Consider the following 18158-nt stretch of genomic DNA (forward strand, 5'->3'; position numbering starts at 1 on the left):
ATAAATGGTCCTTCGAGCCGGATTCGAACCGTCAACTTATAGACCTTCCATATTCGCTATTATTTCAGGAGCGGCATCAGTTGTGAAGGCTCTCAGCGAGTATGTGGACTCACTTCTGGACAAGGCCATATCCAGCTCGCTGCAGGCCGCATTCCCTATGGACTCCCCTCACCTGGCCAGCTACCCGGATATACTCGCTTTCACCGTCATCATGGCGTTTTCTGGTTCGTACATACATACATACATACATATGGTCACGTCTATATCCCTTGCGGGGTAGACAGAGCCCGATGGACTCCCCTCACCTGGCCAGCTACCCGGATATACTCGCTTTCACCGTCATCATGGCGTTTTCTGGTTCGTACATACATACATACATACATATGGTCACGTCTATATCCCTTGCGGGGTAGACAGAGCCCGATGGACTCCCCTCACCTGGCCAGCTACCCGGATATACTCGCTTTCACCGTCATCATGGCGTTTTCTGGTTCGTACATACATACATACATATGGTCACGTCTTTATCCCTTGCGGGGTAGACAGAGCCCGATGGACTCCCCTCACCTGGCTACATACATATGGTCACGTCTATATCCCTTGCGGGGTAGACAGAGCCCGATGGACTCCCCTCACCTGGCCAGCTACCCGGATATACTCGCTTTCACCGTCATCATGGCGTTTTCTGGTTCGTACATACATACATACATACATATGGTCACGTCTATATCCCTTGCGGGGTAGACAGAGCCCGATGGACTCCCCTCACCTGGCTACATACATATGGTCACGTCTATATCCCTTGCGGGGTAGACAGAGCCCGATGGACTCCCCTCACCTGGCCAGCTACCCGGATATACTCGCTTTCACCGTCATCATGGCGTTTTCTGGTTCGTACATACATACATACATACATATGGTCACGTCTATATCCCTTGCGGGGTAGACAGAGCCCGATGGACTCCCCTCACCTGGCTACATACATATGGTCACGTCTATATCCCTTGCGGGGTAGACAGAGCCCGATGGACTCCCCTCACCTGGCCAGCTACCCGGATATACTCGCTTTCACCGTCATCATGGCGTTTTCTGGTTCGTACATACATACATACATACATACATACATATGGTCATCGTTCAAATTAATATCAGTTTCAACTTGATATTAATTTGAACGATGTTATCGATTGACCTGTCGTGTATACACATACATACGTATGGTCACGTCTATATCCCTTGCGGGGTAGACAGAGTTAACCGTCTTGTAATTAGACTGATAGGCCACGTTCAGCTATTTGGCTTAATGATAGATTTGAGATTCAAATAGTAACAGGTTGCTAGCCCATCGCCTAAAAAAGAATCCCAAGTTTTGTAAGCCTATCCGTTAGTCGCCTTTGACGACATCCATGGGAAAGAGATGGAGTGGTCCTATTCTTTTTTGTATTGGTGCCGGGAACCACACGGCACTGGTTCTGGTTCGTATTGTTCACTTTTTGCTCAGCGTTATTCACTTGCAACATTATTTTGGTTTTAAAGCTTAATAAGAATGCTATAGTAAGCTAACTTTCACATACATACGTACATATAGTCACGTCTATATTCTTTGCGGGGCAGACAGAGCCAACAGTCTTGAGAAGACTAAAAGGCGACCCGGCAAGGGATATAGACGTGATTATATTTCACGCATATCGGTTCAGTGGTTTAATTGTGAAGCACAGGATATTATTAAAATTAATTTTGCTCATTTTAGTTATTTTACAATATAATATTAAACAAAAAAAAAAAACCTCTATTTTGTGTTATTTTCACAGTGGCCCTAGCGTTGGGCGTGAAGGAGTCGACGAAGTTCAACAATATCTGTACAGGAGTCAACTTGTGTGTCGTGTTATTTGTCATCATATCGGGATCCTTCAAAGGTAAATTTATTATATACTAGAGGCCGCCCGCGACTTCGTCCGCATGGAAACCCTATCAATCCCGCGGGAACTCTGGGATAAAAAGTAGCCTATGTGTTATTCTGGGTCTTCAGCTACCTACATACCAAATTTCATGGTAATCGGTTCAGTAGTTTTTGCGTGAAAAAGTAACAAACATCCATACAAACTTTCGCCTTTATAATAGTAGTAGGATAAATTATTTTCTTTTGATGTTCAACGCATAAACGTTTTCTATCAACAAACTGAATGATAAGTTTGTTTTAAAATTTCGCTTTTGTCACCATGTTCGGTCACAGCGAAGGGCGCAATGATGTATAATTTGATTAGAGCTGAGCATATTTCCTGGCGTTTTCCTTAAAAATATGATTAACTTATAATTAATAATAAACATACATATTATATGTGGGTTGTGAACGTTTTGTTTGTTTGTTTTTATTTATGTTGTTTTCGTTATTTTTGTCAAGAAGTGTCAATTGATATATTGATGTTTGTAAGATGAAAAAGCGTAAGAGAAAGTGAAAGAGAATATTAGTTTGCTATAAATCTAACTGAGTAATCCCACACACACACATATATGTATATATAAACATAACATAACATAAAATCACGCCTCTTTCCCGGAGACGTAGGCAGAGACTACCTATTTTCACTTGCCACGATCTCTGATCTCTGCATACTTCCTTCGCTTCATTCACATTCATAACTCACTTCATGCAAACTCGGCGGGAATATATATATATATATATATATATTCAAACCCACTCAATATGCTCACAAAATTTATATATAAGATATGTTTTTCTCATTCAGCTGACACGAGAAACTGGCGCATCCCGCCATCGGAGGTTCCCCGCGACTTCGGGCGCGGCGGGTTCGCGCCGTACGGGCTGGCCGGCATCATCCGCGGCGCCGCCGTGTGCTTCTACGGGTTCATTGGTGAGGCGCGGCCACCACACGGCGAACACACGGCGATGGCGTTTTCAAACAAGATTTTAATTAATTTATTTATTTATTAACAAATTTTGTTGATAAATAAATAAATATTTTGTTTTGGTTTTATAGGCTTACGAAATGTAACAATTAACTTTAGTGATGTATGAAAATGGATTGATACATACACATAGTCACTACTATATCACAATTTTACGGTCTTTCTACGCATAATTTTTTTTTTAATTTGTCATTCCAGCCATAATCAATACTTAATTACATTCACTTCTATATTCCTTGCGGTGTAGAAAGAGCCAAGAGTCTCGAAAAAACTTAATGGCCACGTCCAGTTGTTTAACTTAATTATAAAATTTAGATTCAAATCGTGACAGGTAGCTAGCCCATCACCTAAAAACGGAATCCCAAGTTTACAATCCTATCCCTTAATCGCCTTTTAGGTACGATATACCTACATGAAAAAGAGATGGAATGGTCGCATTCATTTTTCCATTGATCCCGGTAACCACACGGCGCGTCATCAAAAACTGAAGTCATCAATGGTTTTGTCTAAATCCTCTCATCATTATTCCCCCCAGGATTCGACTGCGTCGCCACCGCCGGCGAGGAGGCTCGCCAGCCCCAGAAATCGATTCCGTTCGCCGTGGTGGCATCGCTACTGGTCGTGTTCCTGGCGTACTGCGGCGTTTCCACCGTGCTGACTCTGATGCTCCCGTACTACATGCAGGACGAGAAGGCGCCGTTCCCGTTCGTTTATGACCATTTGGGGTGGAAGTGGGCGAAGGTCGCCGTCAGCGTCGGCGCCACGTGCGCCTTGGCGTCCAGGTGATTATATACATATGGTCACGTCTATATCCCTTGCGGGGTAGACAGAGCCGACAGTCTTTTCAAGACTGTCGGCTCTGAATGGCCACGGTCAGCTGTTTGGATTAATGATAGAATTGAGATTCAAATAGTTACAGACAGGTTGCTAGCCTATCGCCTAAAAAAGAATCACAAGTTTGTAAAACCTTAGTCGCCTTTTACGACATCCAGGGGAAAGAGATGGAGTGGTCCTATTCTTTTTTGTATTGATGGGAACATTCGAGATTGAAAAGTGATGTAAATCTTCTTATATATAAAATTCTGGTGTCACAATGTTCATCCCGTACTCCTCTAAAACGGCTTGACCGATTCTCATGAAATTTTGTGAGCATTTTGAGTTGTTTTGAGAATCGGCCAATATCTACTTTTAATTACCCCTTTGTGATAAGGGTTGTCCACCCTTAACATTTTTTAAAATTAGAAATTACTTAAGGAATTATTTATATGGTAAAACAGCGTTTGCCGGGCCATTTTTTTTTTTGGTTTTACCTTATTATTAAGGGAATTAAGGTAAATGAAGAGTTCCCATTAAGCAGATTGCTTGGTCCAAACTAATTAAAACCTGTTTATTGAAAAGCGATTAATTGTGTCACAATGCGACCGACTACGACTGATTGCGACTCGATCCGATCACAGGCGACTGATTGCTACAATGCGACTAAGGTGGATGCGACTTACTGCGATCACATGCGACTTGGATGAAAGTAAAACTAAATGGTAGTTGTATAACTGGCGTACTGCGACTGTATCCATCTTGTTGACTTTGAAACGGGAATGTTACGTTTGCTCGCAGCGAGATAACGTGTCTACTATACTAAATACTGAATACGACCGTGTGCGACTCAATGCGACTTGGATAAATGCGATTAATTGTGACCTCACGCGAATAAATATGACGGCTAAATGCTACCAAGTGTAACTAAGGTGGATGCGACAAAATGCGACCTCATGCGACTAATTGCGATCACGACTGAATGCAGTTTGGATGACTTTTTTTCTTAATTTATAGTTATTTGTTACGCAAAATATTTGTTTTCCAGTCTCCTCGGCGCAGTGTTTCCACTCCCGCGCATCATCTACGCGATGTCTTCGGACGGGTTGCTGTTCAAGTTCCTGGGGCGCGTCTCCGAAAGGTTCCAGACCCCGCTGGTGGGAACGATGATAGCTGGGCTGTTTACAGGTAAAAAAAAATATATGAGGTGAAAAATAATAAGCCGTGTGGTTCCTGGCACGAATAGAAAAAAGAATAACACCACTCCATCTCTCTCCCATGGATGTCGTAAAAGGCGACTAAAGGGTAGGCTTATAAACTTGGGATTCTTTTTTAGGCGATTGGCTAGCGACCTGTCACTGTTTGAATTTCAATTCTATGATTTAGCCAAATAGCTGAACGTGGCCATTCAGTCTTTTCAAGACTTGAGGGAGTGAGGGAAAACTTCGTGAGGAAACCTGCACATTCAGGCAACTGGATGTGTAACCAAGGATCCAATACGGGTTACACAAGTATCGAACTTACTTCGAAGCTAACTCAATCTGTGTAATTTGACCCATATATATATTTATTTATCAATTGAAAGCGCCTTTTTTTTCATCTTTGTCGCCTCTATTTTTCACTTAAGCCTATTTATTATGATTTTGAATATTTTTTTTTACTTAAGTACCTATTTATGTATATTTTACAGGCACTTTGGCAATGATCTTCCGATTAGAACAGCTGATCCACATGATGTCGATCGGGACTCTCCTGGCGTACTCCATGGTGGCTTCCTGTGTTCTACTACTCAGGTGAGATCCAGGGTATAAAAATGTATACATACATATAGTCACGTCTGTGTCCCTTGCAGGATAGACGGAGCCAATAGTTTTAAAGAGACTAGTTATATGGAAGTTTTTGAGTTTATTCGTTACAAACATTAAAATACATACATATGGTCACGTCTATATCCCTTGCGGGGTAGACAGAGACACCACTTTTGAAAAGTTCAGTCTTTTCGAGACTGTTGGCTCTGTCTACCTCAAAAGGCATAAAAATCTTATTTGAGGCGCCGGCTAGCAACTTGTCACAACTTGATTTTAACTCTATCATTAAGCCAAACAGCTGAACGTGGGCTATCGGTCTATTCAATACTTTCGGCTCTTTCTACCCAGCAGAGGGTATATAGACGTGATTATATGTATAACTGTATACTAAAAACAAAAATCCATTAAGACAAACAGCAGTAAATCCTAAAATCCTTAGAACAAAAAAAAAAAAAGAACTTAACACTGAACACACACCAAAAAGAGTGGTTCTTATTTTAAAACTAGCTGTCCCGACAAACGTTGTTTTGCCATATAAATAATATTAACGTAATTTCTAGTTAAAAAATAATGTTAAGGGTGGACAACCCTTATCACTGAGGGGTTGGCCGATTCGCAGATCTACTCAATGTGCTCACAAAATTTCATGAGAATCGGTCAAGCCGTTGCGGAGACGAACATTGTGACACGAGAATTTTATATATAAGAATAGCCATACAACAACTGGCGCACAAATATACATTTACTACTTTACCATACATACATACATACATATAGTCACGTCTATATCCCTTACGGGGTAGACTGAGGCAAAAGTTCCGAAAAGACTGAATGGCCACGTTCAGCTACTCGGCTTAATGATGGTATTCAGATCCAAATAGTGACAGGTTGCTAGCCCATCGCCTAAAAGCAGCAATTTTATAAGCCTATTCCTTACTCGCCTTTTACAACATCCATGGAAAAGTGACGGAGTGGCCCTTTCCTTTTTTTTATATTAGTGCCGGGAACCACACGGCACTACTACTTTACCTCCTTAGTTAATTAACAGATTTTACGAAGACGTTAAAGAAAAACAATCTCGTTTCAGATACGAGCGCAGCCAATCATCTCACCGCTCATCTGAAGCGCTGAACCTCACGTTCAGGAGCGCATTCAGGCAGCTGGTCAACGCTGATCATCATCTCACACCGACTAGACTCAGCTCGGCCATTGTTTCAACGCTGGTGACTTTGTATTGTAAGTTTAAATCATTTCTAAATAAATCTATACTAATATTAGGTATAAAGCTGAAGAGTTTGTTTGTTTGTTTGTTTGAAAGCGCTTATCTCAGGAACTATTGGTTCAAATTGTAAAATTCTTTTTGCGTTGCATAGACCATTTATCGAGAAAGGCTTTGGGCTATATAACATCACGCTGCAACTATAAGGAGAGTTTAAATCATTTCTAAATAAATCTATACTAATATTATAAAGCTGTAGAGTTTGTTTGTTTGAAAGCGCTTATCTCAGGAACTATTGGTTCAAATTGTAAAATTATTTTTGTGTTGAATAGACTATTTATTAGTGTCCGACCGAAGGTCTATTTTTGGCCGAAGCCGAAGCCGAAGCCGATTAATCGGCTATCGCCACAACCTTCGGCCGAAGCCGAAGCCGAATTCTCTATCCGTTTCAGTCAAAATATTAAATGTACAGAAAAAATATTTTTACCGTTTTATTATTATATGTAGTATTTTGATTTTCAGTTTTTTTACATAAAATACTCAAACAATACAATAAAAATATATTTTTAATAATAAAAAATATCTTGTAATTGTTGGGTGTCGATCTTGGACCGCCAACTTCACAGTCTCACGGGCTAACCACTGGACCATCGAAGCCGTTGCGTTGGTGTCGAAATTAAAGTAGACTACATACATCCCTTGCGGGGTAGACAGAGCCAACAGACTTGAAAAGACTGAATGGCCACGTTCAGCTATTTGACTTAATGATAGAATTGAGATTCAAAAAGTGATAGGTTGCTCGCCCATCGCCTAAAAAAGAATCCCAAGTTTGTAAGCCCATCCCTTAGTCGCCTTTCACTTATATTTATATGTTATAGGTATAATGCCGTCGTATAATGATAAATGACTTTGAATTTTTAATTTCGCAACTTATTTGCAGGCATACTGATGCCTTGAGTTCATTCAAATGTCGATAACTTTTTTTTTGTGAACCGATTTTGTTGAAACAAACTTTAAATGTTATTCTGAGTTAAAACAAAGCAATTGGTGAAAGTTTGAAGTAAATCGGTTTAGTACTTTCGGAGATAATCGTGATCATACATACAGATAGACAGACAAGAAATTAAAAAAAAATATTTTTTTTCTATTATTCATTCTAAGTGTCCCTCTATCCATTTCAGTCGAAAATACTAAATGTACAGACAAAATATTTTTACTGTTTTATTATATGTATAGATAGATAAAAGTTTGTGATTTACCTACTGGTAAAAAATAATGATTTGATTTCTTACAAAAACACTCGTTTAAATACACGTACGGACTTGTTTTGATGCATGCCAACGCCGCCTCATGACTTTCGTAACAGTTCGTTCAATCTCGACGGTCGCTCGGACCTTCGGCGAAACCTTCGGCTTCGGCCGGATTTTGGGCCGAAGCCGAATGTTTCGCCGAAGGTGGATTTTTTGGCCGAAGGTGGCCGAAGCCGAAGCCGAAGCCGAAGCTTCGGTCGGACACTACTATTTATAGGCTTTTGGCTATATAACATCACGCTGCAACTATTAGGAGCGAAGAAATAATGGAAATTGTGAAAATAAAAAACGGGAAAAATTCATCCTTGAGGGCTTCAATGATGCCCAAAATAACTATTCCACACGGACGAAGTCGCGGGCACAGCTAGTAAATAATAATTTTTAGAATGAAAGGTACCAAAGGGCTTCTTCATGTTGGCTTCGGCCCCATGTACGCCTCCCAAATGATGGGGTTCCTAATGGGTCTGACTACATTTTATATATATCAACATAATAATATAATATTACTAGCTGTCTCGGCAAACGTTGTTTTGCCATATAAATAATTTTCATGTTATTTCTAGTTAAAAAAACAATGTTAAGGGTGGACAACAATTATCACTAAGGGGTATGAATAATTGATGTTGGCCGATGTACAGACCTACTCAATATGCACACAAAATTTCATGAGAATCGGTCAAGCCGTTTCGGAGAGGTACGGGAACGAACATTGTGACACGAGAATTTTTCTATAATTAATATAATAATATAGTATTAATAATGGACACATCCTTGAGGAAACTTAAATAGTTACTTCAAGAATATCTTTCCCATGGATGTCGTAAAATGCGATTAAGGGATAAGTTAATAAACTTGGGATTCTTCTAGTGGGCGATGGGCTAGCTACCTGTACATACATACATACATATGGTCACGTCTATATCCCTTGCGGGGTAGACTGCCAACAGTCAATCTTGGAAAAGACGAATGACCACATTCAGCTATTTGGCTTAATGACAGAATCGAGATTCAAATAGTGATAGGTTGCTAGCCCATCGCCTAAAAAAGAATCCCATGTTTGTAAGCATATCCCTAGCAACCTGTCACTATTTAAATCTCAATTCTGTCATTAAGCCATACAGCTGAACGTGGCCTTGCAGTCTTTGTAAGACTGACTCTGTCTACCCCGCAAGGGATATAGACGTGACGATATGTATGCACATCTATTTCCAGGTACCTGGTGTTTCCTAACGATGTGGACCATCAACCAGTACGGGGAGGACATCCTCCGAGGCTCTGTCGGCCCCGCCGCGCTCACGGGCGCGGGCGCGGCGCTGGCGGGCTGCACCCTGTACGCCATCTCGAGGCAACCGGTGTCTGAGAAGAAACTGGCTTTCTCTGTAAGCATACATACATACATACATACATAAAATCACGCCATCACTCAATGAAATAAATAATAACAGTATGCATAAATATCCGTAAAACTCACTTTCAAGGACAAAATTTGGAATAAATAAATATATACGGGACAAATTACACAGATTGAGTTGGCCTCGAGGTAAGTTCGAGACTTGTGTTACGAGATACTAACTCAACGATACTATATTTTATTATAAACACTTATATACCTAGATAAATATCCAAAATCCAGGCCAATCAGAGAAAGTTCGTTTCTCATTGTGCCCTGGCCGGTATTCGAACCCGGGACCTCCGGCGTCACAGACAAGCGTACTACCGCTGCGCCACAGAGGCCGTCAAATGTGTAGAACGTCTTAAAAAAGGGAGATATTAGGAGTACCCGTAATCGTCAAATGTGCATGAAAAGAGTAATGAGTGTGGAGGAAGTGGGAGAGGTCTGTAAGTTATGCATACATACATACATAAAATCACGCCTCTTTCCCGGAGGGATAGCCAGAGACTACTCCTTTCCACTTGCCACGATCTCTGCACACTTCCTTCGCTTCATCCACATTCATAACTCTCTTTATGCAAGCTGTAAGTATACATATAAAGCATGGCTTAAAAGGAGGCACCAGTCTACACGACTACGAGTTTTAGAAAATAAAAATTTTATATATTAAAAAAATATATATATATACAATAATTGGAAAAATATAAAGGTAGATTTGCGTGCCGTGTGGTTCCAGGCACCAATATAAAAAAGAATAGGACCAGTCCATCTCTTTTCCACCTTTCCATTTGATCAAGATACGTTCTTCTAGGTCTTCTCACTCCGACCTTTCCCTCCAAGGTAAGGTATGCAGCAAGTGGAAATCCATAGTCTCCGTCTGCCCCGATGGGAGACAGACGTGGTGGTAGGTATGTACAAATATCGGATGTTCTGCACAGGTGCCGCTGGTGCCGTGGCTTCCCGGCATAAGCATCCTGATCAACGTGTACCTGATGCTGAACCTGGATTACATGACCTGGGTGCGATTCGCCGTGTGGTTGGCGGCTGGTGAGTTATTTCCCTTTTCTCGTTATTAATATCTGTCATTATTATATTGTAACATGGCCGTTCAGTCTTTTCAAGACTGTTGGCTCTGTCTACCCTGCAAGGGATATAGTCGTGACCATATGTGTGTATGTATTATATTGTGCCGTGTGGTTCTCAGAATTAAAGAATAAGGTCACTTTATATCTATAACATCAATGTCGTAAAAGGAGACTAAGGAAAAGGCTTATAAACTTGGAGTTCTTGTAGGCGATGGGCTAGAAACCTGTCATTATTTGAATCTCGATTCCATCATTAGGACGTACAGCTGAACGAAATATTTTCAAGACTGTTAGCTCTGTTCACCCCGTTAAGGATTTAGACGTCATTTTATGTACATATGTATGTAAAATCATCATCTTACATACCTCATCATCCTTCTGTCGTTTGACTATAAGGAAGAACCCGGGGTCAGTCCATGGTCACAAACTCAAGAGAAAGGTAAAACTGGTAATATGAGGAAAGGATATAAAATATAATCTAATATATTTAAACGAGCAATTCTTGTATATATATAATCAGGATCTCGGAAACGGCTCCAACGATTCTCATGAAAGTTACTTTGAAATTGATGATGATGAAAGTGGCTTTTCGGCTCAAGGAATCGATTTATCAAGGTCCTAGTTTCGAGAAAAGCTCGGTTCCCAAGATATATAAGCGTTTTAAGAAACTATATCAGCGCCATCTCTGGTAGACCGAGTAAAGCTCGGTCAACCGGGTACTAAAATATAATATAACTTATATTAGGTATAAACCTATCAGTAAAACTTTTTACACTTTTAATCGAATCTAAAACTCGGAAGTTTCTGCCTACTACGTCACTAAAATCGGTTATAATCAATACTTTAGTAATAGAATTTCAATTATATTTTCTTAAAACCTCAATCACTTTGGGCTGTATCTCTTTCGCTCGCCAACTCCACACGAAGTCTATATGATTGAACAAGTCATTGTTTATCAACATATATTCCACCACGTTGGGGAGCTCCCTAGCCTGCTTCCTCGTGTCCTCTAACACCGACAGCCTATCATTCTTAGAAGCTAGAATGAATACCCTCATAGTCACCCTCTTCAGCTCATACTCGGGTGGAACTTTAGAATTGTACATCTCCATATTCTTCACTGGACCATAGTCGTAATTAGCAAAACGTTTAGACACCAACATCTGTAGCATATGCTCCAGATTCCTCCGGGACGTCCCAGCTGGATAGTTCCAGAACAAAGTCGATATGAACTCCGGCTCCAGACCTTCGGAATCGAAGCCGTTGGCCACGAATAGGAACCACCTGCACGCTTCTAAACCAACGGCAGTCTGGCCGCAGAAATTCCTCAACAGTGTTGCTCTAGCACCGTTATACTCCCCCAACTCCTCAATTTTGTACCGCTTCACCAGATCTCTTAGAGCATACCCGAATTGTATGACCGTTGGTAACCTCTTTGTAACGTAATGCACATGACACACCGGCGCTAAAGCTATAAATATTCTGATCTTCCCATTATACTCCGGTCTTTCGGAGCCAAGTATGTACGTAATCAGCGTGCCTTCGGAATGTCCCATCAAAGACAACTCAGTCTCCCCAGTCTTGTTCAAAATGAAGTCTATAAACGTTGCAAGATCTGAGCACCCGTGCTGGTGCGGACCGAACTTCCAGAATGACTTGTCGGAGTCAGGATTCATGGTGACGTGTCTCCGAGAATACCGATTCCCTCTGTAGTTCCCGAGCCAAATATCGAAGCCGGCATTATGTAAGGCTACGACCCAGGAATCGTTCCCTCTCATGACGTACTCGTTGCTGGAGCCCATGAGGCCGTGCATGATGAGCAGAGGCTTGGAAGAGTTTCCTGGGACACGGAACAGCGTCAGAATGTAGCCGTCTTCAGTCGTCACCTCATATTCTTCGACCGCTCCAACATATTTCAGTGCAAGACCTTTGAAATCGAGTCTTCCATCTTCGGGCACTTTCTTGAATTGTGCCTGAATTGTAGCTGATATTGTCAGAATTAATATTATGATTTTATTCATGGTATTATACTGATTTGGTTGAAGTGGTGACTGCGATTGATGCACTTGAGGAATTATTTGAAACTGTCTGTTTTAATATATTCAAAATACAAGTACAATGTTAACGAAATTAAAATATGTTTTACTCGTGTACAAAGTCATGCTATAGGACGAGTGTATTAAACATACGCGCTTGCTTGTAACGCTATTTTTGATTTTTAATTTTGATAAAATACTAGCTACCCGCCCCGGCTTTGCACGGCACGCAGAATTTATACATATAAAACATCATCTTGAATAATTGTATCTATTCCAAAAAAGAAAACTGTATCAAAACCCGTTAAATTAATTACATACATACATACATATAATTACGTCTATATCCCTTGCGGGGTAGACAGTGCCACAGTCTTTAAAAGACTAAAAGGCTACGCTCAGCTATTTGGCTTATAATAGAATTGAGATTCAAATAGTGACAGGTTGCTAGCCCATCGCCTTTAAGAAGAATCCCAAGTTTATAAGCCTATCCTTAGTCGCCTTTTACTACATCCATGAGAAAGAGATGGAGTGGTCCTATTCTTTTTTCTATTGGTACCTACCGGGAACCACACGGCATTACTAACATCTGTTATAATTTATTTCTGAAAACGTTTTCTTAAGTACATATACTTCCATTAAGTTTGACAGTGGAAAATGAACGAGTTTCAATAACCTACGTCAACCTTCATCAACAGTGAATTATATAGAAAAAATTGATTGGGAATTCCCTCCCCGCATGTCTCTACCCCGATACATACAACTCGGGGATTTTCAAGGCAAGAGTGAATAGGCACTATTTGAGCTTGCGTACACCACCTTAGGCCTCATCTTGCTTATCACCAGGCAGATTAAGGTCAAACGCACTCAAAATCTATTATAAAAAAAAGTAGTTACGCATAAAAAAAATTGCTGTAAAAAAATTCTTCCACTTTTGCTTGAGATGATTCAAATTCAAAATGTTTATTTCATATCATAAAGTACATCAGTTGAATTACAGTTACTGCTTATAAATAGGTACAATATGAACACTCTTGGGCATGAAAATTTAAAAATAATGAAATTTTTAAAATATGAGGCCAAAAAAAGAATTGGTTTTTGGTTATATATTTATCATTTTGTTCACAATTTGCTCTCACAAACTTAATCATTGATTAAATGTGCGTCTCCTACTTCATCACTCGTAAATGCTTATTAATATTAAAATTTATTTATATCTTTATACTTCTATTAAAAAAAAAATACATACTTGTTGACGTTGACAGATGTCTACATATTATGCAAATTATGTTATGATACACGGTACAACACCATCGTAGTTTTTCTGAACACCCTGTGTGTGTGTAGCAAGTGTGTTTTTATGATTTTTATTTAATACATTAATAACTTATTAACATAAGTCATTTTCAATAAAAAAAAAAATCACATTTTTGTTAATAAAAAAAAGTAATTTCAAAAATACGCATGTTTCATTACATTTGATAATTTATTTATTTTTTCTTCTCGTGGCTATACATTATTTTATTTACTTAATTGTGTGGTTCCCGGCACTAATAGAAAAAAGAATAGGACCACTCCATCTTTTTCTCATGGATGTCGTAAACGGCAATTAAGGGAAAGGCAAATAAACTTAGGATTCTTCTTAAAGGCGGTGGACTTGCAACCTGTCATTATTTGAATCTCAATTTCATCTTTACTCAATACAGCTGAACGTGGCCTTTCAGTCTTTTGAAGACTGTTGGCTCTGCCTACACCGCAAGGGATATAGACGTGATTATATATCCTTTCTCGTTAAATAAAGTAAACAAACACACAAGTCATGTGTACGAAATTCATAAAACTAATAGTCACTTAGTCATGGAATAAATTAAATGTGACGACGTTATTTTTAAAATATTATTAATTTTATTTTAATACAATTTGCATGTACAAATAAATAGTTATAAATAACTTAATACATTATTACAATTACACTCAAACTCTTATATTAATAGTTTTATAGAAAATTAACAATTAAGAATTATACTCTTTCAAAATTTTCAACACTTTCGGGTGGACGTATTGTCGCGATTGTCGGCTCCATAGGAAATCTATATGATTGAATGAATCGCTGTCAACAAACGTGTACTCCATCACATTAGGCAGTTCCTTAGCCTGGCGTCCACTGTCGCCGAGCGCTGACAAGCGATCATTTCTAGCAGCGATCAAATATTTACTCATTGTAACTTTACTCAGATCATATTCCGGAGGCAATTTAGATTTATACCTCCTCAAATTTTCCACCGGACCGTAATCGAATTTCGCGAACCGTTTAGACGCCATTATCTGCAGGAAATGCTCCAAGTTAGTTCTAGAAGTACCGACTGGATAGTGCCAGAACAGGGTCGACATAAATTCAGGAATTAAGCCCTCCGGGTCGTTGCCTGAAACTAGAAATAGTATTTGACGGCACACCTTAATACCTATAGCGTTATGACCGCAGAAGCTTCTTGTCATAGCGCCGGTAATACTGTCGAATCCGGCTATTTCTTCCACTTTGAAATGCTTAAATAACTTGATGAATATAAACCCTATCTCGACTAACACAGGGTGTCTTTCTATCATCTTGTCCACGTGGCAAATCGGCGCCATAGCGATGAATACTTTAATCTTGTCGTTGTATTCCGGTCGTTCAGCTGCGAGGATGTATGCTATCATGGTACCTTCGGAATATCCAATCAAAGACAGTTGTTTCACACCTGTCCTGTTCAGAACGAAATCTATTGACGTTGCCAAGTCGTGATAGCCATGTTCGTGCGGTCCGAAGTACCAGAAAGTGGAATTCGCGTCAGGATCGAGAGTCATATGCCGGCGGGAGTACCTGTTCCCCCTATAATTGCCGAACCAAATGTCATAACCTTCATTTTTCAATGACACAGCCAAAGAGTCGTTGCCGCTTATGATGAAATCATCTGAAGTGGCTAGAATGCCGTGCATGAGGAGCAGAGGTTTCGTGTTATCACCAGGGATGCGGTATATTTTAAGGACGTATCCATCTTCTGTAGTGACGTCGTATTCTTGGACCGCTCCCGCGTATTTAAGGGCGAGACCGGTGAAATTTAGTCGCCCATCCTCGGGGACTTCTTTATTGTCCAATGACAGCGCGACTGGTGCGCTGTATAGAATGACCGCTAGTATTGTAAGTAGCATGCTGTAAGCGGAGTCTTTAGCCTACTTGATCTAAAGATGTGTGTGCTCTCCATGCATCTGGAAGATGAAAATATTTTTCGTGGAATGTGTCGTTAATTTTAGAAAATACCTCCAATGCAATTTCGAACATGTCAGGAGGTCAAGTGATTTTTGGAACTCTTGTTAAGTTACAATTCTTTAAAAGTATAAGTTTATAAAAAAAATGCACATTTATACTAAATATATTTTATTTTTTGATATATTTTAATTTATTAACTTCTCACTCAATATTGCTTTAGATATTTTTAAGCCTGTTTTTTTGATTATTTCTTATATTACCGTTGGTAAAATAAATATTTTATGTGCAGCATTTTTGTAACTTTAATTCTTTGATCGCCTCCTACGACATCCACAGGAAGAGACGGCAAGTAATCATCACTGTAATGGCAGAAACTTATCAAAATTCAGTTATGTGAATAAAACATGAAATACCATCACAAATTAACTCACAAATAAAGTTAAATATTCACCCACTTGTTGGCAACGTGTATACTTAAAACATTTTTTTTTCCGTCACACGTCAAAGTAACAAAAAAATTAATAAATTATCACTGAAAATTTGTCAACACACAAGTGCGGAAGAGACATAAATAATAATTATTTTTCGACTGTAAACGTAGAACTACTCAACGGTAATTTTAATATTTAGAAGGTTTCAGAATTAGTTTATTGTCGAGGCTGAAATATAATGTATTGTGATGAAGGCTGTTCGTTTTGACCATGGAATTAACTTAATCTAATTATAAGCTAAAGAGGATTTGTTGGTTATACAAAATTCAATAAGCCACAACACACTTCACGTCCTTATTCTTTACGGGGTAGATTGAGTCAGTTGTCACACAACATGAAAGGCCGAGTTCAGTTAGTGACGGAATTGAGTGAGATTCATATAAAGTGACAGGTTGTTAACCCGTCGCCTAGAAGAAGTTTATAAGCCTATGCCTTAGTCGCCTTTTACGACGTCTATGGGTTAGAGAAGGAGTGGTTTTTTTTGGTACCACACTGCAATTTCTATTCATTATAAACATATATACCTACATACAATTACGTCTATATCCCATGCGGGGTAGACAGAGCCAACAGCCTTGAAAAGACTGATAGGCCACTTTAGTTATTTGGCTTAAAGATAGAATTGAGATTCAAATAGTGACCGGTTGCTTCATTATAAATGAATAGTTTAATATCTTCTTACACGTTTGACGGCCTCTGTGGCGCAGCGGTAGTACGCTTGTCTGTGACACCCGGGTTCGAATCCCGGTCAGGGCATTTATTTATTTATTTATTTATTTATTTATTGGAACAACAAACAGCTACATTATATACAGATAAATAAGAATTTAAACATAAGAAGTGTTACTAATAATGTAGCCCACAACGTTATTCACAGAGTTACACTAGAAATCGGGGCTACTAACTACATTAAGACATTTTAAACTAAATAGGAAGTTACTTTAAAAACTTACTAATTAAATAACGAAATTTTGGCCTTAAAATAAATTAAATTATAGCTTTTTAAGAATTAGATTTTTAAATTTAGCAACATTACATGCAAGAATATCGATGTCCACAAATTCAACATTGTATGTTTCCATCATACGGCGAAGAGGGGCTCTCCGTCCACTGTTCGTGCGACACAAACTTGTTGCAAACAGGGGACGGGAACGAGTACGAGTCTCCCTCATCACAGCACTCCTGGGCACAGTGTAGTACAATCCATTCACAATATCAGTGCAGTCAAAAAGGTTGTTAACAATTCTGTGTAGAGCAGATACTTCAAGGTACTTACGTCTATTACTGAGTGAGAGTATATTATATTTTTTAAGTAGTATAGGATAAGGTAAGTACCGTTTGAAACACCTATAATGCATAGCGTTTAGGAATTTTTTCTGTACTCTTTCGATAGCATCATTATACTCGTTGTAATATGGGTTCCAAATGGGCACAGCATACTCAAGTTGAGAGCGAATGAGAGTTTTATACAGGTAGAGATATGTGGAGGTCCTTTTAAATTCAATGGAAGAGCGAAGAACGAAGCCATACATTTTAAAAGCATTATTAACAATGTTCTGTATGTGAGTGTCCAAGCAAAGTTTTGAGTCCAAATTAATACCCAAGTCTCTTACGGCTGACACTTTAGTTAGGTTAGTGTTATTTAATTTATAATGAAAGTTTATTACATTTTTATTTTTAGTAAAAGTTATCGTGCTACATTTACTAATGATGAGAAAATAACTTTTTCTGATTGGCCTGGGTCTTGGATGTTTATCTATATAAGTATTTATTATATTATAAAATATAGTATCGTTGAGTTGGTATTTCGTAACACAAGACTCGAACT

General features: G+C 39.2%; 2 protein-coding genes across 2 annotated transcripts in view; one reads left to right on the plus strand and one right to left on the minus strand.

Moving 5' to 3' along the window:
• The window catches only part of LOC106129293 (cationic amino acid transporter 2), a 29121-nt gene that overhangs the window by 8050 nt on the left and 2913 nt on the right, over positions 1-18158 (plus strand). The window contains exons 4-12 of the mRNA XM_060947222.1: positions 69-224; positions 1812-1916; positions 2748-2873; positions 3464-3710; positions 4790-4929; positions 5432-5534; positions 6637-6785; positions 9291-9457; positions 10410-10518. Coding sequence (XP_060803205.1) covers positions 69-224; positions 1812-1916; positions 2748-2873; positions 3464-3710; positions 4790-4929; positions 5432-5534; positions 6637-6785; positions 9291-9457; positions 10410-10518 — 1302 coding nt within the window. The remainder of the gene's footprint in view (positions 1-68; positions 225-1811; positions 1917-2747; positions 2874-3463; positions 3711-4789; positions 4930-5431; positions 5535-6636; positions 6786-9290; positions 9458-10409; positions 10519-18158) is intronic.
• Positions 14569-16516, minus strand: LOC132902384 (lipase 1-like). Its single transcript, XM_060947223.1, has 2 exons — positions 16295-16516; positions 14569-15838 (listed from the first exon to the last, which is right to left on the minus strand). Exon 2 carries the CDS (start codon positions 15779-15781, stop codon positions 14606-14608), a length of 1176 nt encoding a protein of 391 aa, XP_060803206.1. The 5' UTR covers positions 15782-15838; positions 16295-16516; the 3' UTR covers positions 14569-14605.

Source organism: Amyelois transitella, chromosome 13, assembly GCF_032362555.1.
Source record: "Amyelois transitella isolate CPQ chromosome 13, ilAmyTran1.1, whole genome shotgun sequence".
Lineage (NCBI taxonomy): Eukaryota > Metazoa > Arthropoda > Insecta > Lepidoptera > Pyralidae > Amyelois > Amyelois transitella.